This window comes from Trachemys scripta, chromosome 9 (assembly GCF_013100865.1).
Source record: "Trachemys scripta elegans isolate TJP31775 chromosome 9, CAS_Tse_1.0, whole genome shotgun sequence".
In the NCBI taxonomy this organism is placed as follows: Eukaryota; Metazoa; Chordata; order Testudines; family Emydidae; genus Trachemys; species Trachemys scripta.
Window position 1 is genome coordinate 64,254,143 of NC_048306.1, and position 23,300 is coordinate 64,277,442.

Sequence of the window (23,300 nt, forward strand, 5' to 3'; positions counted from 1 at the left end):
AAAAAGAAGAACAGGAGTACTTGTGGCACCTTAGAGACTAACAAATTTATTAGAGCATAAGCTTTCGTGGACTATAGCCCACTTCTTCGGATGCATATAGAATGTATGCATCCGAAGAAGTGGGCTGTAGTCCACGAAAGCTTATGCTCTAATAAATTTGTTAGTCTCTAAGGTGCCACAAGTACTCCTGTTCTTCGTTTTATTAAAGTTAGGGAGTATCAGAGGGAAGCTGAGAAGGTTCAGTCAGAGTCCTCAATGTATCAGTCTGCAAGTTCCAGTGCATGGTGCTGACACAAGGGATCTTAAGCCCTGTACACTTTGAGAGGACTTCATGGAAGTGCCAGGAAAGAGGACCAGAGACCAAGAGAGGAGGAGCAATCCTCCTTAGTATAACCCACTGGTCAGTTTGTGTTACGAGTCCCCCTCTGTGCCCAAACCACAATGAGTGAAAGTCTGTTACAGCTCTCAGCTTCAGGACCTGGTTCCTTAGATCCAGCAGGGCCATGCTTTTAGCTCTGGAGATCCCTGGTTTAATCCCAACGTGTTATACAATATGGCTGCCACCGCATTAAGACAAAGGGAGGCCTGACCCTTCCCTCCTAAGAAATACCTGGGCCCTTGCCTCATCCAGGTGTTAGTAAACAGCATGTGATTGTTTATATTACAGTAGGTGATCTGGATAACATTCAACAGCAGTTTAGAGATGTCACAGCTTCACCCTGACACAGACTCAGTGGGTGCCAAGAAATCTTTCTATTACTGCTCTGAAGACTCTCTCTCCTACCCCCTCACTGGAGTCCCTTAACCTATGGCAAGGGGCTCAATGAAGGTAAGCTGGCAAACTTTTGTGTACTTATGTCCAAGACAATGGGAGCGGGGAGAAAGGGAAGAGAAGGTTCGAAGAGTATTTGCTAGTCCAAATGAATAAATGAGGTATTAGAAAGAACGGTTACTTACTCGGTAGCAACTGAGGTTCTTCAAGAGGTTGTAATCAGTGTGGATCTCACTGTAGCTGTGCATATGCCTCACAGGAGATTTTTTTGAACAGAAGTGTCTGTCACAGCAGTGCATATGTTCAGGGCTGGCTTTAGGCCGATTCCCCGGAATTGGGCCCCACGGATAAGAGGGCCCCGCGCCTAAGAGGGCCCCACGCTTTAGGCTCACCCGGCGGCGGTTCGCTCCGGTGGCATTTCGGCAGTGGCGGGGGGAGGGGGGGGGAAAGCTCTGGGGTCTTTGGAGGCGGGGGGTCCTTCAGTTCCGTGGAAGACGCGGAGCGGACCCTCCGCTGCCGAAGTGCCGCCGAAGACCCGGACTGCGGAATCAGGCCCCGCAGGTCCTAAAGCCGGCCCTGCATGTGCTCTGTGTCTCCTTGTGCTCACATTGAAGCAGGGCAGAGTCACTATGACCCTTCCTCAGTTCTCTGGCAATTCAAATTGCTGTGGTAGCTAGGAACTCCAAAAAGTTGGGATGGAGGTATATCATGGGATCCATACTCATTACAACATCTCGAAGAACCAGTTATTGCAGGTAATAATCTTTACAGATTTCTGATATTGGCACATTCCTGAACCAGAGTGAGCCCTGAAGTTTGGTGGGAGAGATACACCAGCCAGCTAATAGCACAGTGAAATATATTGTGTTGTCCTTTTCAATATTCTTTGTGATGAGATGGCCTGACCTTTAGAACATCCGCCTGTGGCTAAAAATAGACAGGATGACAGTCTGAATGGTTTGATCATGTCAATGAAATAAAGCCAAGTTCTGGCTGCCTCTAAGTTTGAGCAATTCCTCTCTCCTAGTGCTGAGTGTGGCTACAGAATATTGAATAAGGTGGTTCGGCTATAAGTGTCTGAAGCTCATTCACCTTCCTGGCTGACATGATAGCCACTGGGAAGCCTGACTATGGAGAGGTGATGTAAGAAGTATTCTGAGAGAAGCTCAAATGGTGGCTTCATGAGCATGAGGAGGATGATGTTGAGACCCCAGACAGGAGTAGATGGGTAAGTGTGTAATAGCGCTTTGAGAAACTTTGACACCATGGGACGAGACGAGATCGAACATAACTGTATAGGCATATGCCAAGCTGAGATTGCTGTGAGGTGAATCTTAATGGAGACAAATGAAAGGCCAGACTATTTCAAGTGAAATAAGAAGTCAAGGATCTTCAGTATAGAGGCCTGGAATGGGTCCAGACCATATCGGGCTGCTCATATCAATAATCTGTACCATTCAGATGATTATGTTACACTGGTAGATGTTCTCTTGGTCTGTATCAGGATTTCCTGGACCTGTAGGAAGCAATCTCTGTCCATGGTACTCAACCAACCAGCGCACTTGCGGGGTTCATCTCACTGCCATGAACAAAGGAACTGAGTGAGGCATGCAGCTGCTCTGTCCTTTATGTCCTTACATGGCAGCAGAAGGCGGCACAGGTGCATGCGTAGCACCAGGAGACACTGCTATGCAAAGAACTCCAATCTTGCACAAGAGGTCTATGCACATGAAGTGGGATCCATGTTGACACACATTGAAAGACTAGTCTATCTGTAAGGTGGCTCCATTGACTGTTTTCGGGTTGAGAGATGTTGGATTGTAAGGTTTTTTATGATTTTTTGGTAATAGAGATGTTTAAATAGCTTTTAAAAAATTCCTGTTTTCTTTTTTTTTTTTTTTACTCGCTGTTAGTATAAATAATGCCATTCAGGATGCCTGCTCATCTTCTGCATGTTTACTGTCCACTTGTACGTGTGGGTGTTTCTGGCTTCTTAGATTGTAAGCATTGATCTCAGCACTATAAATATCCTGCACTTGTTTCGCTATAAAGTTTCCTGGAAGGGGACAAAAGCCGGTTTTTAGTGTGATGACAGCTGGAAGTACTTCACATTCATTAATCTGATATAGGGCTTCTCTTCCTGGAGAGATCTCACAAGCTACCTGCAAACTCAGGTCTCCTGCAGGTAGCCTGAGAACTTATCTGAAGATGGTACCATGGCCAGGGGTTGAATAAGAGCAGGGGAGGCTATACCAAATTATTGTTAGGCAAAAGGCTGCACTGCATGGAAAATCATACACTAAAATCAATGTGCTTGTAAAATATTTTATCACTTTAAAATACTGAAACTGGTTTTTTTACATAATCAAATCTGCTTTCTGATATGTGCTGCTGTTATACCTCCATGATTATTAATTTCACACTTTCCCTCCCTAACATTTTGGGGGAATGGTAATTGAACATTCCTCTACTGAAAGTCCAAATCCAAGTTGTATAATAATTGGGTTAATGGACAGAGTGTAAGGGGAGATTTGCTATTGATTTGTTTCAGTTGTGTTCCCAATGGGCATTAGTTTATGTCACACAATTAACTTTTGCATTGACAAAAGACTATCAAGCATGGGTCAGGGTACAAAATGGTATTGAAAGATAACATCCAAAATGTAACAGTTGTGCGTAGGCACAGTCATTAAAAGGAATGTGAACAATGAGGCTAAAGGACAAGGCACTGATTTTTTTTTTTTTTTTTTTTTTTTTGAAGTGCTCACCTGAGATGTTCTTCACTGCTGCACAAGGTCTTCCAGTCACTCTGCATCATTCTAAAGTTATTGTGTTTGCCTCCCCTTGTCCTCAAACGATAACATTATTTACATAGTACCATAGGTATACACAGCATTTTAAAGGGGTCCTGTGATTCTTGCAATTTAAACTGGTTAAAAACACAAGAATATAGCATTAGACATGGTGGGATGAGCTACAGGAAAGGAAGGATATTCTGTAGTTAACAAGGGAGGAGCAGTCGCTGCTTTTTGAGAAGCATGATTTTCCATAGATCATACATCAGATGGGATACAAATTTGAAAGAATATAACAAAAAAATTTATGATATTTTGGGGAATTAGGATTACAAGATTTCATGGAAAGTTTCTGCTTTGAAGAGCGAGGCTGACTGGGGCACACAACTGGAAGACTTTTTCAAGAACAATGAGCAGCAATGGAAGAAGACATTAAGATACGAGCAGGAAAGGATAGAACAAAGGAATAGTTAGGCAAAAGGCTTGAACAAAGCAAAAAGTAAGAGATATAACAAGTTTTGTAATTCGCAGCCTCCCCCTCTGCAAGACATTGCAATATAGTATACAACTGATCTCGGTGCTGACAAACTCACAGCGATTAGGTAGGACATGTTAGCAGCAGGGCACTGGCACTGCTAAGACAGATGAGTCCCTCTCCCTTTCTACCCCACCCACACCACTGCCATAGAAACACCACACAGAGCAGCAGTGTAAGTGCGACAGAAACTGAACTTCAACTCAGAATGTATTGCCGCTGTTAAGTATATCTAATAGTTAATGAAAGGAGAGACTGTTTTAATTTTGGACAGTAGACTTTATTAGAAATTTTCTCCTCATTCATCAGTAAATTCACATTAAAATATGCTGAAGGCAGTTAAGTCTCAACAGTCAACATCCTGCCATTACAACAACTTCCAGTTTAAAAACTAGATAACTGATCAGGCAGATAACTTGAAACATAAGAAATGCAAGTAGAAAGCAGCATCTTTACAAACAGGTTGAGCCTGAAAAATGTATACATCTGGGGTTTGGGGGAAGTAAATCACTCCTTCCAAGATGGAAACAGTTAAATGAGGACTCCACAGACGTTAAACAGATAAATAAACAATATATCACACATACATTAAAAAGAGAGCAGAAGTATTTAGAGTTGGTATAACGCAAAAAAAAATAAATTTGTTCAAATAAAAAAGTGACAGGCTTCTTAAAATGTGAATATCCTAAAATCTCAAGATAGTGAACAGCTTTGTTGTTATAAACTATGCAAAACTTTGGAGGAATGAAATTTGGTCTTGAAAACATTGGACTGCAATGACTTTATTACTATATCCAATTTAGTTGACCTTCCACTCTTCAGGAACAATTTTTCTCATGTACCTTTAAATCCAGCAATGGTGTTCTATATAATGACTTACTTCATATATTTTAGACATGATAAGTCCTCTAACACATTAAGGGCTAAGTATTCAAGACTCCAGATAAAATGATTACTCAGCACCTCTGAACATCAAATTTTAAGATTTAGACATTATTGTTAACTTAACACAATGTTATTTCTATCACTAGTAACCACATTATTCAAAGGATGCTATTCTGCATAAGGATAACTCTTAGGGGCCAGATTTTCAGCTGGTGTCTACCGGAAGTCAATGGAGCTAAGCCAATAAGTGCCAGCTAAGGATCTGACTGGGAGAATTCAATCTTGGATACTGTCCTATAGGCAACAGATAATTTGTGAATCTAGATCAAATTGATGTTTTTTGTGTACGTTAGTATTCCCCAGTTTGTTCTGCTTCAGTTGATTCAGAAAAAAAAATACATATATTAAAACTTAAATAACACTCAAGTGTCCACCACAAAGATTTCTATTTTGATGTAAACAATAATTTCTGCTATTTGCATTGATTTAGTCCAACGTGAGGCCAGAAAAAGGGTTCTAAGACTTCTTATTGATACTGTAAATAATTTTTCAGAGACTGGGGCAAAGGTAGAGATTCTATGTCATGCAGGCGATCTCTGCCAAGAGCAAAGCGAATTGATCTTCGGCACAAGTCCATTAAAGGCAGGGGTTCCGCTGAAAAAAATGGAAGAAAAAATAATATAGGATTAATATTTTGAAATCAACATTTTATTTATTATTAAAGAAGAAAATGGACATCAACATTTTCAGGAACAAAAAAAGATGATGCTTGGCAAAGGGTAACAATTAGTGGTAAAATTTTCACAAACTTGAAAAATATATACAAGTGATACTGATTTATGAAGCAGCAGTGTCAACATTTTATCACATTACATATATAGTAAAACAAGCATAAGGTTTTCAGCTCAGTATTTGACTCTCTAAAATATGAGCTAGTAATCCAGCACTATCCCAGTATTGCTAAAGTTATAGCAATAGTGGGGGCTAGTGTTGTTACACAAGAGTTCAGGATTTCCAATAATAATGCAAGATCTTATAATCTGTTAATAACACAACTTTCTGCACAACTAAACTAATAGCTCCTAACTTTTATATACCAACTCCCTTCCCGTTTTAGGGACAGTAAGGGGTCTCTTAAGGCTAAATGCACTTCTCAGCAAACCTAGCTTGGCCCTACAAATCGTGCCTAGCCTTTCTTTCTAGGGGTTACTGAAAGTAAAAACAGGAAATTTCATTGTTTTTATATATTATTTTTCCCCACAAATAAACAAGTTTCTTTCAGTTGACAGATTCTTATAGAAAAAATGCCCATCTGGAAGGTTCTGATTTTACTTTTCTAAATCTGAATTATGTGCTTATTGGCAGCACTGAAAACTGAAAATCCAAGAGCAATGATATACAAGCTCCCCAAGCTACTCCATCAGCACACATTATCCTGACCTACAAGAATCACATGGATACGCAAGTATATAATTCAGCCGCTGTATCCATTCAAACCATTAAACACTTCTGTCTACACCAACAACATGATACCTATTGTGATGGTAGCCCTCCTGATGAGTATATTGATCTGAGAGGAACTGGATTAAGATCACCAATGAATTTCACAGAGACCACCAAATCTCTGCCAAGAGTTATGACTAAACAACAACTATAGCAACTGCACCTGAATGGATTTAGATGCTTGTAAACACACTCCTAAATTCTTGAAACTACATGAAGTTCTTCAATACTATTGAACAAAAACAGCAATAACAGCCTTTTAAAACCACGTTTCTATATCTGCCTGGAAACTGAAACACTTCCATAGAGGAACAAAGTGAGTTACAGTAGAACTCGGGAATGTTCGTAATTCTGAAATGTTCGTAACTCTGAACAAAACGTTGTGGTTGTTCTTTCAAAAGTTTATAACTTAACATTGACTTAATACAGCTTTGAAACTTTACTATCAAGAAGAAAAATGCTCTCTCTTTTTTAGTAGTTTACGTTTAACACAGTACTGTACTGTATTTGCTTTTTTTTTTGGTCTTATCTCTGCTGCTGCCTGATTGTGTTCTTCAGGTTCCAAATGATGTGTGTGATTGACTGGTCAGTTCGTAACTCTGGCGATTCTACTTTAACTTCTCTGGAAACCAGACTGGTGCCATATCATTCAGCCTACAAGCATTTGTTACTGTATGTTAAATTCTTTTTAGTAAGTTTTTTATGTTTGTATTACGTGTGTAATATATTATTTAAACCAGTGTTTCTTAACCTTTTTGATACCAGTGAACAACTTGCTACCTTCCTAAACTGTGTCAGGGAGATCTCAGGGACCGGCGCCAGTCCACGAACTGGTGATTGAGAAACACTGATTTAAACCATTGAACTGCAGCATGGTTTGCAAAAGTTACCTACATTCAGAAAAATCAATTACAAAACAAAAGATACACAAGTTTTAAGCATTAGTTTTATATACACTCAGTGGGTCAAATCCACTGCTGGTGCAGCTCCACTGATATCATGGAGTTTCACTCATTTAGACCAGCAGAAAATATGGCCCACAAAGTCCAATGATGAATCCAATCTCTTTGTCTAGTGTGCCCAGTAGTGAAACTTTTTGAAACAAACATTCTCAGAAAACACTGTTCAAAAGATTTTAAAGTTTTTTTATCCCTACCATCACCTCAACCACATTGGATAGGTTATGACTGGTGGCTACTAGAGAAAATACACAAACACCCCTCCCCCAAATTCAGCAATGCAAATCTGTGATATCTCAAGTTTCTTTTACATACAACTAGGAACATAACTCCTAGGGGATGGAGTTGTTTAATTCATTAACAAGGCTTAGTGATTATGAAATGGGGGGAGGGGAAGAGAGAGACATAGATAGATTACAGGACTTGAGGAATAATACAGTAGACACTCCAGACACTACATCCTGAACTGCAGTAGTTTGCTGTTAATCTTCCAGGCATCTTTTATTTTATTTCAAAAAGATGACAATGACTGAAGCTCAATGATATTACAAGTTCTTGAGTGACCACATGGTGCTAAGACTTTACTATTTTACAGCCAAAATTTGCAAATAAATGTAAGTAATTAACCAGTCATGGAGTTAATTCAAAACTTTAAAATCTTATATATATATATATATATATATATATATATATATATATAAAAATAAATTAAATTAAATTAAAGGCATAAAATATTTCTCCAGCTTCACATGCTAAATACGGGGGCAGGTGACCAGAGCCCAGAGGTAAGTCAAAAACATGGAGACCTGGGAGGGGGTCGGAATTTGGGTGGAGCATGGGCTGTTATAACAGAAATAAAAGGAAAGAAGCCAGAACTGGGGGAGGGGGAAATCAAATCAGTATCTTAGATGTCTGTATACTGTATACTAGATGGGGAATAAGCAGGAAGAACTCGAAATAATAGTAAATAAACACAACTATGATATAGTTGGCATCACAGAGACTTGGTGGGATAATATGCATGACTGGAATATTGGTATAGAAGGATAAAGCATGCTCAGGAAGGACAGACCGGGGGGAAAAGGGAGGCATGTTGCCTTATATATTAAAAATTAATATACTTGGACTGAGGTTGAGATAGAAATAAGCGACAGACTTGTTGAAAGTCTCTGGGTAAGGATAAAAAGGGTAAAAAACAAGGGTGATGTAATGGTAGGGGTCTACTACAGACCACCAAACCAGGAAGAAGAATGGATGTTTTTTTTAAACAACTAACAAAATCATCTAAAGCACAGAACTCGGTGGTGATGGGGGACTTCAACTACCCAGACACCTGTTGGGAAAATAACACAGCAGGACACAGATTATCCGACAAGTTCTTGGAATGTATTGGAGACAATTTTTTATTCCAGAAGGTGGAGAAAGATACTAGGGGGGAAGCTGTTCTAGATCTGATTTTGACAAATAGGAAAGAACTGGATGATAATTTGAAAGTGGAAGGCAACTTGTGTAAAAGTGATCATGAAATGGTAGAGTTCATGATTCTAAGGAATGGTAGGAGGGAGAACAGCACAATAAAGACAATGGATTTCAAGAAGGCAGACTTTAGCAAACTCAGGGAGTTGGTAGGTAAAATCCAATGGGAAACAAGTTTAAGGGGAAAACAATTGAAGACAGTTGGCAGTTTTTCAGAGAGACATTATTAAGGGCACAAGAGCAAACTATCCCACTGCGTAGGAAAGATAGGAAGTATGGCAAGAGACCTCCCTGGCTTAACCAGGAGATCTTTAGTGATCTAAAACTCAAAAAAGTCCTACAAAAAGTGGAAACTTGGTCAAATTACAAAGGATGAATATAAACAAATAACACAAGAATGTAGGGACAAAATTAGAAAAGCCAAGGCACAAAATGAGATCAAACTAGCTAGGGACATAAAAGGAAACAAGAAAACATTCTACAAATACGTTAGAAGCAAGAGGAAGACCAAGGACAGAGTAGGCCCATTATTCAATGGGGGGGAAGACAATAACAGAAAATGTGGAAATAGCAGAGGTGCTTAATGACTTCTTTGTTTCGGTTTTCACCAAGAGGGTTGGTGGCGATTGGATGTCTAACATAATGAATGCCAGTGAAAATGAGGTAGGATCCGAGTCTAAAATAGGGAAAAAACAAGTCAAAAGACAGGGCCTGATTAAATACATCCTAGAATACTCAAGTAGCTGACTGAGGAGATATCTGAGCCATTAGCAATTATCTTTGAAAAATCATGGAAGACGGGAGAGATTCCAGAAGACTGGAAAAGGGCAAATATAGTGCCCATCTATAAAAAGGGAAATAAGGACAACCTGGGGAATTACAGACCAATCAGCTTAACTTCTGTACCCAGAAAGATAATGGAGCAAATAATTAAGCAATCAATTTGCAAACACCTGGAAGATAATAAGGTGATAAATAACAGTCAGAATGGATTTGTCAAGAACAAATCGTGTCAAACCAACCCGATAGCTTTCTTTGACAGGGTAACAAGCCTTGTGGATAGGGGGGAAGCGGCAGATGTGGTATATCTTGACTTCAGTAAGGCTTTTGATACTGTCTCGCATGATCTTCTCATAAACAAACTAGGGAAATACAACCTAGATGGAGCTACTATAAGATGGGTGCAAAACTGGTTGGAAAATTGTTCCCAGGGAGTAGTAATCAGTGGTTAACAGTCATGCTGGAAGGGCATAACGAGTGGGGTCCCACGGAGATCCGTTCTGGGTCCGGTTCTGTTCAATATCTTAATCAATGATTTAGGCAATGGCATAGAGAGTACACTTATAAAGTTTGCAGACGATACCAACCTGGGAAGGGTTGCAAGTGCTTGGGGGGTAGGATTAAAATTCAAAATGATCTGGACAAACTGGAGAAATGGTCTGAAGTAAATAGGATGAAATTCAATAAGGACAAATGCAAAGTACTCCACTTAGGAAGGAACAATCAGTTGCACATGTACAAAATGAGAAGTGACTGTCTAGGAAGGAGTACTGCAGAAAGGGATCTAGGGGTCATAGTGGTTCACAAGCTAAATATGAGCCAACAGTGTAACGCTGCTGCAAAAAAAGCAAACATTCTGGGATGTATTGTAAGCAAGACACGAGAAGTAATTCTTCTGCTCTACTCCATGCTGATTAGGCCTCAACTGGAGTATTGTGTCCAGTTCTGGGTGCCACATTTCTGGAAAGATGTGGACAAATTGGAGACGGTCCAGAGAAGAGCAACAAAAATTATTAAAGGTCTAGAAAACATCACTTTTGAGAGAAGATTGAAAAAATTGGGTTTGTTTAGTCTGGAGAAGAGAAGACAGAGGGGACAAGATAACAATACATAAAAGGTTGTTACAAGGAGAAGGGAGGAAAATTGTTCTTAACCGCAGAGGATAGGACAAGAATCAATGGACTTAAATTGCAGCAAGGACGGTTTAGGTTGGACATTAGGGAAAACTTCCTAACTGTCAGAGTGGTTAAGCATTGGAATAAATTGCCTAGGGAGGATGTGGAATCTCCATCATAGGGGATTTTTAAGAGCAGGTTGGAGTGCAGGGGACTGGACTAGATGCCCTTTCGAGGTCCCTTCCGCTTCTATATCTCCTCTCTCACTAAATCCTACATGGGCTCTAAAAGTTCAATTACTAAATAGTAATAAGAAAATGCCCTCAAGTGTTTGCAGCAGTTGCCAAACTTCAAGTATTAAACATGTTCGTATAACATGAAATCTGAAATATTTTGTCTTCTTGTTTCAGTCTACATCAGTTCTGCAGGTTAGGTCTAAAATGTTTTTAAAAAGTTTTACTCTAAACTCAAAAAAAAAAAAGTTATTTAAAGAAAAAATAAAAACACGAAAATTTTCCAGCTGTGCAATGGCCCTAAACTATCAAAAATTATTATTTTTAAAAATGCCTCTTAAAGGCTTTTAAAGCAGTTTTAAATGTGATAAATGTAAAAATGCTCAGAACTAGGAATGATGGTAAAAATCACAGATTATAAATTGGCAACATCATGTGGTTCAAAGGATGAGAACTAGCTTTAACTGCATATTATAAGGTAAGAACTCTGTCTAAATTACTGCCTCATTTGTTGTCCAAACTGCACACTGAATGATGCAGGCGTCCTTTGGCAAAATAATACTATAAAATCATGCAATTAAGGACTTTGGGCTAGATTCTTGGGTCTGGCTGAGAAACTTGTGGGGCAACCTTGAGTGTTAGTGTATTATATATAATAGGTAGTGTAGCGTCCCCTATCCACCTGGTTACCTTCTTTAATGCCAATCTGCTTACAGGTTTTGATGGACAGGTCTGGGTTCTTCTGAATCCCGCCACCCACTCAGGAGGGTGTATCTTCTTTATTTTTCCCTATGAATTTATTTGGCGGTGCCTCCACCCCCCTCACTCCTTCCTGGCAGGGTCACCAGGGCACTTTGGGAGGAAAATTCTAACCACAGGATAATCCCCATATACTTGCCAGCTGGTTGGAGACTCCAAAGAAATAATACAAATACATACAATATATTCAACACAGTAATTATATTAAACAGCAGACAAATGTAACAGAACAGGATAAAACACTATTCTTAGGGTCACCAGTGCCAACACTGATAATACCTGTGGTTTTCCCCAGTCATGTGACTGGATGTAGCAATGTAAGATCAGTGTCCCGTTGGTATGCGTACTTTGTTGGGGCCCTTGATGACCTATGACTACAATATCTTCTCCGCAGTGGTGCACTCACAAACTCCATGAATGATCCTCAGGTTCAGAGAGGACTCTGGATGCCTTGGTCACTGCAGAGGGGCTGATCCCAGCTGGCAGGGATCCTCTTCTGGCAGGCTTCTGTTTCCAGGATTTCCCCTCACCACAAAGGGGTGCAGGACTCAAGGTGCAGATTACACAACTATACTAAGATCCAAACTGTATTCTCCTACCCCAGCGTCCAGACACACTCACAGCAGGCAGCAGCCCTGGACTAGCAGCCAGAGTAGAGCTAACCATGTGGTGACGGGTCTCACCTAGGGTGCTGGAGGGCTAACTCAGCCTGGCTGGGGAAGTTTCCCAGCAAAACTCTACAAACTTGTGGTCATCAGTGGAGCGGGAAAAGCCCAGCTGAGGGATCTTGCTTTCAGGTCCCTAGAGGCCAGTTCTCAGGGGGAACCCTGTATGCAGGCCTGGGACTCACCAGCTCCCCATTCAGCCCTTGCCCTGCCTGGCTTCAGACTGTCTCAAAAAAAATGGCTTCTCCCCTTTCCTGAGCAACCTGGGAGGGCCTGTCACTCCCTATTGGTTGCTGGGCAGACTCCGAGTCTGCCTTGGCTCCCCCTCCCTACCAGGAACAGTGTGCCTCTCCCTGAGCTGCCAGCAGACAGAGCCCCAGGAATCTAGGTAATCTCCTTGGGGGTTACAGTAGCATATAGTTTATCTTTGTATGCCCATGATCCAGAGCCAAGTTTCCAGCTGTAAATCAGAGCAGCAGTTGGGCAGTTCTAACATACGACAGTTACCAATATCCCAAAGAAGCCAAAAGGGCAGCCAGGATCTTGCAGGGCATAAGAAAGTGCCATTTCTGGCATTCTTTCTGCACCCATGCCTCCTATATTGGCATCACGGAAGGAAATGGCGTAGGAACCTGATTCCCAAACCACTGAAGTGCTAGAGCTGTTCAAAACAACTGCCAATAACTGTTTCTAATGACAAAAGGAGTTCCTCCACACCATCTCCCCCTTCTCATTCTTTTCATATTCAAGACATGACTACAGTTTTTCATGAAATTTACTTTAAAAAAAAAAATCACCGGGGGGCAAGGAGTAAACATAGAAACTTCAGCCAGAAAGGTAACAGTTAAGGAACATAGTCTCTTTAGAAAGAGAATGCTTGACAACCCTTAACTGCGTGTGTTGCTACGTGCTCCACCTATAAAATACACAGACCATCCACACCCAAAATATTTGAAACACTAACATTCAAGGTTTTAAAAATAAAATTTCACTTTGCACTATACGGACCTTGAGGTGGTACAAATAATACTAAACAGTGACTCTTCGAATACTGCAGGAGACAGCAGGAAAGAGGTATTCTGAATATTTGAGAACTCAACTATGAAAATCAGTTTTACTTTTAGAACATTAAGAATTTGTCCCTGAAAAGAGAACAGCGTTACTCCAAGGATAGGAACTAATTGTTATTCCCCCACAACACTGTGTACTTAGAATGTTGTTATAGCTACATTAAAATACATTTTGTAGGCCTACCATTTAATCACTAATTTTCCATTTTTGTTTATAACTTTTGTGTGTATTTTCTGCATTTGAAGTGGCCAACTGTGGTAGTGAGCTTGGAAGAATACAAGCCCTCAAAGCAGAATCTCTGTGGGCATCAGCTGTACTGAGGCTTATGAACGCTAGTAATATCCCATCAATTAAAAAAAATGAATTGCTAAGCTGAAATATAAAATTGTAAAGAAAACATGATTCACAGGAATAGCTCTTTCAGTTTCTTGGGCTGGTTAGGAATTTAATACAAAGTGAGATATTTGCAATGTGGCAAATTTTTCACAGGAAACCTAAGGTTTCCTTCCAGACTCCAGCAGCTTATTCCAGTAATGTATGACGGTGAGCCTGCTTCCAAAGTTCTGTCATGTTTCTAAATGTGTTTTTGGGCATCTCCTCCTCATATTAAGGATTATTATGAAAGCTCTCCACTTCAGCATCATTTCAGCAGCTGCCAGATGGGGGAAAACTGTATTTTTTCAGAAAGACAGAGCACTTGGTCCCTTTTCTTTCTGTCTTGTCAGTTCCATGTCACAGCTCAAATTAGACAGACGCAATTTTGCAACATCATTCAAAAAGGAGACTAATTTAATGACGCCACAAAGTAAAATAAATACAAATAAGATATTCCTTTCACTCTTCCTCCCAAACAGTAAGTGTATCTAAAATACACTCATCCTAGGCAATAAAACCTACAAGTCGGTTTATAAGCCTTTCTTTCAATCATCTCATTACAGACTGCTGTACATCAACCAGCAAGTGACACACCAAGATAGGAGAGAGTAATCATTATGCCACTCATTCAGTGCCATACACTTGTACACACAAGTGGGGAAGATATCATCCTTGTTTAAACTGTAATTTAATGTGATGTGACAACAGGTACAAGGCTAATCGCACATACAGATGCCTATTTAACACCTCTTCTCACATCACATGTATATACACAGTGGAGACTGACAAGCTTATTTATTCTTGGCAACTTGTAGTCTATTAACTGTTTGGCACAGTAATAGGAATTCCTTATACCAACAAACATGCTTTAAGAATGAAGACTGCACTCCTGAGCCATAGAACACCAAAAAATACTATTATTCACAGAAGTTCTGGGTGACACCTGAAAAGTGAACCACATTTAGTATGTGCAATTAACTTGCTAAATTAAACAATTTATTTGATGAAGAATTTTGCAAGATGTAATAATGTGAAATGTTTCTTGAATAACACAACTTGTCTACTCTTGTATGACTTTGCGTTAGTAAAAAGTAACCATTAATCTATGAAGGGCCTTTTTATTTTAAGCTGCAATTTTCAACCTGGCCTCAGAAATCAACACAAAATGAAAGCTGGCTGAAAAAATTGGATTTTTCATATGAAAATTTTAAACAGATCTACTCAAAAGAGAGAAAGGAAATAGCTCAATGCAAAACTAATGAAAGTTTGATGCACAAAGTCTGGAAAACTAGGAAAATATCTGGTGCCCTTGATTTCTGAGCTGTTGCTTTCAAAACTTGATGCATGTAATTAATTCCTCCTCTCGCCCAGCCCTGCTAAATACCTGTCAGCATCCCTCAGGTTTCTGTCCTCGTCCTCTTCTCCCTCCTCAAATGCCATCATGATTAACCTCCACATTTATATGGATGATGTCAAAATATACCCTTTATGCCAAATGTTTTGACCTCAGTTCATTCACACTTTTTTTTTTGGTAAAGTTGTCAGGCTATCATAAAGAAACAAAAAAAAAGGGGGGGGGGTACACACCCAATTTTTAATTATATTTGCAAGTCACCTTTAAAAATAAATTTAAGGCCAGAAGGTACTATTAGATCATCAGTCTGACCTAACTGTACATCACAGGCGATTAAATTGTACCTAGTTACCCCTGTATTGAGCCCAATAACTTGGGTTTGAGTAAAGCAAATCCTCCAGAAAAGAATCTCATCTTGATTTGAGAGCATCAAAAGATGGAGAATCCATCACTTCCCTTAGTAATTTGTTCCACTGATTAATTACCCTCACTGTTACAACTTTGTGCCTTATTTCTAATTAAGCTTCCAGCCACTGGTTCTTATGTCTTTCTCCACTATATAAAGAGCCCATTAATATCAGTATTTTTGCCCCATGCACTGTTATCAAGTCACCTTAATCTTCTTTTTGATAAGCCAAACAGACTATGTTTTTTAAGTCTCTCACTGTCAGGCATTTTCTCCAGCCTGCAAATCCTTTTTGTGGCTCTTTTCTGTACCCTGTCCAATTTTTCAACATCCTTTTTGAAGTGTGGACAACAGAAGTCGACACTATATCCCAGTATCAGTCTTACCAATATCATACGCAGAGGTAAAAATCACCTCTCTACTCCTGCTCACGATTCCCAACCTTCTTGCCACAGCATCATACTGGGAGCTCATGTTCAGTTGCTTGCTCACTATGACCCCTAAAATCCTTTTCAGAGAAACTGCTTTCCAGGCAACATTCCCCCATTCTGTAGGTATGTTTTGCATTCTTTATTCCTGTACATACAACTTTGCATTTGGTTTTATGCAAACACTTTGTTCACACACATTTCAACTACCACTCAACTATAAAATTAAATATATGTAGACAAGAAAGAAGCATACCTCTTAACCCTTCCTTCTCATGATTAACTACTGTTTTACTTCCACACAGCCATATAGCACCAAATTATTCTTCCAGTTACACTGGCACAACCCCACTGAAACAATTAGAGCTGCGCTGCACTGATGTAATTGAGGGGGAAATGTGGCCCACTGCATTGTTTAAATTGCCTGTTAAGGCAGTGCAACTTCTCCATTATATTCTAACGAAAGGAAATTGCAAATACATTTTTAAGGAATGCAGATTATGATCAGTCATAAAAATAAAATATGACTCTACCAACTAACAGGACTCAGATGTTAGCCGTGTGTGCCAGGACAAGGGCAGTCAATATTTTTTCTGCAGAAGTGAGTAAGCTATGTAGTAACCAAGTCTACCTTCTAACATAGTTAGCTATATAAAATATTACAACACTACATTTTTATACAATTTGGGTGTTTTAGAATAATTTTATCTGTGTCAATGTGTGTCCAATTTAAACAAAACACCAGTGTCAATGTTTCTTCTACACATACTTTTGCACATCTGACTTTGGTTCTTTAAAGTGTTTTTCTCCTAGTATTCTATTCTAGTATCCCCTTCCTAATACATGTGGTCTTCAAAAAAGTCACACACTATAACCCATTCAACTCTTGTAATGTGAACTTAACTCTGTTACCGCTCAGAACATACTCCTGCATCCCCACCCCATCCCACGCTCCCCCACCTGTCTCTTCGCATACAAGCAGCTGGGAGCTACTGTGTTTTCTTCTTGAAAAGACTAATGGGTGACAGATGCCAAGATCTTGTTATTAGCTAAAACTGATAAAATAGTCACTTTAATGTCTCTAGCATTTATCTTCCAGGGGAGATAAAGTTTAATATGGTACCAGGCCATTACCTCATTTTTTGGCGGAGGAAAAATTTAAAAACTAATAATTTAATCCTGATTTAAGTTTTAAACTGTGTAGTATTTAAAAGCACTACTCAGTTGAAGAAAACAGCAGTGAAGCAACAGTCTCCACAGTAAAGACATTCTTACCCATGTGCATTACTTTAAAGAGAGGAAGACAGTTGAAAAGCAGATCAGAGAAATACAAACCCTAAAGCTAGCTGCATATCATTAGCACTTTTTAGAAAGTATGTGTCATTTTGAGACTGAGTAAGAGCCCGACCCTACAATCTCCTTCTTGACATTTCCCTTGCTCACACTAGTAATTTCATGAGGAAGAAGTTTTAGGAATGGACCATAAGATTTTAACCCCAATTCAGGAAAGCATCCCTATTCAGGAAAGCACTTAAGCATGTGTTTAAACTGAAATCATCGGACAATACACATGATTAAAGATTTGAAATCATTGGACTTAAGCACAGGCTTATGTCCTTTCATACATTAGGGTCTCAGTTGCCCACAGTCAGATGCCCATTATGAGGAAGCTAGTCACACTATCAGGTTGAGGTGGAATATATTGTATCAGACAAGGCAATTATGATGTGTCCACAATACAGTAATTTAAGTCAATGGATCATCTACAGTTTGGGGGAAGGCTGTACATTTAACAATATAATTACACTATGCCTTGCTGTAGCAATTTCTTTTCAAGGACTAAAGCTACTTTACAAATATTAATTCAGTCCTAACAACCCTGTATTGTAGGAAAGCAGTATCATAGAAGCTTAGGGTTGGAAGAGACCTCAGGAGGTCATCTAGTCCAACCCCCTGCTCAAAGCAGGAGCAATACCGAACTAAAACATCCCAGCCAGGGCTTTGTCAAGCTGGGTCTTAAAAATCTCTAAGGATGGAGATTCTACCACCTCCATAGGTAACCCATTCCAGTGCTTCACCACCCTCCTAGTGAAATAGTGTTTCCTAATATCCAACCTAGACTTCCCGCACTGCAACTTGCACAGGGTCACACAAGGAAGTCTGTGGTAGACTCATAAACCAAGACTCCTGAACTGTGCTCTGAGGCCCACCAGTGATGCAAATAGCACTTGCTGGTCATCCATAAGGAACTGGATGGTCAAATGGTGAGGCTCCCCTTGTTTCCAGATAAGAGAAACAAAACAGTGTAGACCAGCCCTAAGTATTATCTAGACCATCCTTGACAGGTGTTTGTCTAACCTGTTTTTAAAAACTTCCAATGACAGAGATTCCACAACTTCCCTAAGTACTTTGTTCTAGTGCTTAGGAAAAACTTCCTAGCTGCAAAGTAGTTAACATCTAACCTAAGCCTCCCCAGCTGCAATTTAAGTTGTGAAGGAGAACAATTTATCACTCTTCCTAATGCAGGGCAACAGAAGACAGACATTATAATAATTCAATTGAAAAAATATATAATTTTTCAACAAACCCTAAATGCATTTGCTATTCCAAGGGACCCATTGGACCTTTGGGGTAACTGTTATTATATTAAATACTAAACCAGTACAGTATCTTAGCCCCTCGTGACTATCCACCACGGAGAGCCACCTAAATTAAAGCAGATAGGGATGAATTATTTTAGCAGGTCAGTTGCCTCAAAAGACTAAGTGGGTTCTCAGTGCAAGTTACAAGCAACAGCAAAATACATCATGTACATATATGATCCCCAGCAGAATGATGGGGAGATAGAAGAAACTGGGAAAGGTTTTGTTTTCTGATGGAAAGGTTTTAGTTTAGTTGTGTTTCTCTCATTATTAACTTTTTAATATTATCACAAGGCTATATTTGGTGCCCTTAATGTGCTATTGGACATTATACAAAGTTTAATGTATAGAGACATTTTGTTGCAGGAAACCTCAGTGCTTGATGGTTTCAAACATGAAAAGTATGAAGCCACAAACACTGGAGATCAGGGTAAACCACAAATACTGGATCCTCCAGACTCAAACTTTTCCAAAGTTTAAGGGAGTTGGACTCAGAGTTTTAGCTTGGGCCCATCTCTAACATATATACACTTCATGGATTCTACAGTCAGAGGCATGCTTAACGCCTCTAAATCTAGTCTCTATTCTTCCAGGCCATGACAAAGGGAGGTTCCAATATATATATATGAGAGATGAGAGTTTGTATGAGTATTTCAACAGATAGAGTTCAAAGGCAATGTTGTGCAGTGTGTAACAGGCGAATTTACAAACATAAGGTAATAGATATGGAAGTTAAGGGATGAAACAATGCAAATACCTATTACAACAGAAGTCATACTTGACAAATAGCACACAAACTGGCTTGTTTTATGCCTGAGAACAAGAATGCAATAACATCTTTCTTTGCCTTTCCCCTCATCATAAACTTGACATGTTTTAACCCTTTTAAGCAAGTATATAACAGTAAGAAGGCAGAACACTTCTAAACTTTTTGAATATATGAAACAGCATCTGAAGATTTATTGGGCTTTACAAACAACCTTACAGGCAATGTGCACTCACATTATCAAGCTGGTGAAATAATTTAGGAAAGAGCTTTTGGTCTCCGTTCCAGAGACAGGGAAGAAGAGACAATATGCTAATAGAACTGGGTACCAAGCCTACAGCTTTAATAAAAGATCAACATAATTACATAGAGAAAGTGACATAATTACACAGAGGAAGTGGATCATATTTAGGTAAAGCCTATATAGTCTCTGAACTTGAGGCAGCTGGGTTTGAAGAACATACATAAACTACTAGACCAATACACCAGGGAAGAGTCTCATATTGCAATATTTGTTCAGAGAAACAGAAATAGAATTTGCACGTTTTATGACACAAGGCACAAATTACTGATCTAAAAATTCACTATAATCCAATTTCACAGGAATGGTACTAAAGTGGGAACCTGTATTTTGGATGTTCTACTTTATTTATTTTGAAAGGAATGCTTGGTTGCTTATTTGTCAGAGTTCTTGAAGAAAAAATAATCGAAGAGTGAAATGTACTTTTCCAGTACAGCCGTACTTATCTGCAGCAGCAGAGAAGCCCTGGTGGCTTACAGCATGAAAGACGATTAAAATTTGTAATAAACTTCAGTTTCCTTTGATCTATTAAAGTTCAAGACAACTTTTAGTTCTGACAAACAAATTCTCCTGTATCTCAAGGGTGCAATTTTGTCAAGAATTCTATCCTCATAAAATAAAGTCAGGTTATTTCATGTTTCCTCAAAGGTTCAACACACGTAATGCTAAATACAGAAGTTGTAGTACCTTATCATACAAGGTCTCCTTGTGGCAAGACTTTTAAGACTATGTGGAGTTCACTGAACGATTTGGAATTTACTGAGCAGTCACTCAGAACTTTTAGTTGGTTTTAGAAGAATCTTATGAGATTTAAACATGGTTGCGATTTGCTATAACAAGGGTCGGCAATGTATGCCAAAGGTGGCATGCGAGCCAATTTTTGATGGCACGCAGTGGCAGGCTGAGCGGCTCAGCCCACCGCCGTTCTGGGGTTTCCGCTGCTGGCTCCTGCCAGTCAGGGTCCCACCGCCAGTCCCACTCAGCACCCACTGCTGGCCTAGGTGAAGGAACCCCAAGCTGGCAGGCAGTGAGCTGAGACCTCAGCTGGCAGGAGCTGGCGCCAGAACCCCAGAGCGGCGGCGGGCTGAGCCGCTCAGTCACTGCTTGCTCTGGGGTTCCAGCTGCTGGCCTCTTACCAGCCGGGGTCCCCGCTGCAGCCCCACTCACCTTGCTTCCGGTTGGAGTTCCAGCGCAGGCCCCCTGCCAGACAGGGTCCAGGCCTCCAGCCCTGCTCAGCCCTACTAGCCGCCAGCTCCACCCACCTCAGCTGCTGGGGTTCCAGCCGCTGACCTCCTGCCAGCCAGTTAACAACTGATCATTCAGAAGCCTGTGTGCAGCTTAAAGTATACAAATACGTGCCAAACATTGGAAAACTCAGCAAGAAAAAGCAAGGGCAAGGATCACACTAAACTGATAAGATATGCATTTTAATTTAGCTTCTGAAACATTTTGAAAACCTTGTTTACTTTACATATAACAGTAGTTTGGTTATATAATATATAGACTTATAGAGACAACTTCTAAAAAGCGTTAAAATGTATTACTGGCATGTGAAGCCTTAAATTAGAGTGTATAAATGCAGACTCGGCACACCACTTCTGAAAGGTTGCCGACCCCTGTGCTATAACATAGACAGATAAGTGGTATGAAAAGTAGACAACTGGTAGGTAGATGGGATGAAAGGAGGATATGTTGTTTATTTGGTTTTTAAAAGAAATTTTCAGAACAGTTTTTAGAAATCACTCTTTCAGTATCTCCATTCCTTGAAGGGAGCCAGTGAGGACTGCCTTCTTAATAATACAGCATTATGCTTCTCAACAGGCGGCCCACTCTCATGAGACAGAGGAACAATGAGAAAATTGAGGTCAAAATTATAAGTGTTTCAAAGTTGGTTTAAAGATCATTCTATTTTTTTGTTAAACCAACCATTAAATTAAACAATTAAAAACAATTAAAAAACCATTTACCTTAGCCATTTTCCAGGTAAACGCTGCTCATTTTGTTACGTCACCCTTCCACCATGCCCCATTCATGTGTCTATTCTGTCATTCTGACACCTAAATTGTGACTATCTCTGGGGCAGGACTGTCATCTTTGTCTGTTCAGGGAATAGCATAATAAGGACCTCATTCTTCACTCAAGTTCCTATGTGCTACCATACTAGAAATAAATAATAAATATCTACCCAAGCACCCAGGCTTCTATTGCTTATAACCAAAATGTTTTCAGCCCTAATCTGCCCCATAAAACTGTCATCATGATAGTTTTTTGAATAAGTGTTAATTATTCTTTATTATATTTCCGTGTTTTAGTCATTTACTCAGCTTTGTAATTAGATTTAGTGATTAAAGTATCTTTTATAGTACACTGCAGTTTTCCTTTTAGTGCCAAACTGGTAGAAAAATGGAACTCTCAGACCATCCTGATTAAATTTAGATATACAGTGCTGAACTGTTTAGAATGGTAAACATTGTGACCATGTTTCTTGTATCATTCTGTTGTACATTTTCTTAATTATTTAAATTTAAATTACCTAAAGGCTCCAGATATCCTCAAACCAAGTAAAAAACTGGTAGCAGTTTTAAAATTAAAACATGCTTGTAAATAAACTAATGTTCTCCAGGGGAGATTTGCAAACAACAAGCTTGATTCATCACTTCATTATTCCAGTTTTGATTTCAATTAAATTTCATTGGCACAGGACTGGAGTAATGCATTAATAAATCAGTCACAATAACTAAAGGGATCAAAATGATAATAAATACTATTTGTATTTGCATGTCTTCAAAGTGTTTATTCCTCTTAAATACCATCATCTTTATTAGCAAGTAATTTAGTATTTGCCACAATCTGAGTTACTTTAATACGAAATTAAGGATTCCTTGTTGTTGTTGAGTAGGAAAACACAACCTCTACTTTATGGGAAATGTACATAAAGCATTCTATTTAGCAATAAATCTGCTTGCATATTATAGGCAGCACTGGTATTACAGCTTTTAGTCAAGGTTGCCCAAATCATCCAATTGTAAGTTCCTTTTTTCAGTTGCTTATAACTATGCCAAATTAACAGTTTAGACTGAGATTTCACATGCTGGATATATGCCTTTGACTCATTTTGGGGGGAAATTTTCCAGCCAAATCAGTTCAGCCATTTCCTAGAGAGAGATTAGGAAAAAGAAAATCTTACAAACATCTTTTTTTAGAAGCTCTAGTGCCTCAGTGCTTAGGATCAGGGATGTGCTGTCACAGATGTCTGTCAGGGATGTGCCTTTTGCTATTTAGGATAGGGTTACCATATTGAACAAATAAAAAAAAAAAGAGGACCCTCCACAGGCCTCTGGCCCCGCCCATTTCCCCACCCCAACTCCGCCCCTTCTCCGCCCTAACTCCGCCCCCTCCTCCTTCCCACTCCCAGCCACGCGGAAAGGGCTGCCCGAGTGCTACCGGCTTCACGGTTTGCCGGGCAGCCCCCAGACCCTA

At 39.6% G+C, this 23,300-nt stretch overlaps 1 protein-coding gene across 1 annotated transcript in view; it reads right to left on the reverse strand.

Moving 5' to 3' along the window:
• Positions 1-4,365: 4,365 nt before the first annotated feature.
• SPSB4 (splA/ryanodine receptor domain and SOCS box containing 4) overlaps positions 4,366-23,300 on the reverse strand; it is a 161,949-nt gene continuing 143,014 nt past the window's right edge. The window contains exon 3 of the mRNA XM_034782307.1: positions 4,366-5,641. Within this exon, the coding sequence (XP_034638198.1) occupies positions 5,514-5,641 (128 nt within the window). The 3' untranslated portion in view covers positions 4,366-5,513. The remainder of the gene's footprint in view (positions 5,642-23,300) is intronic.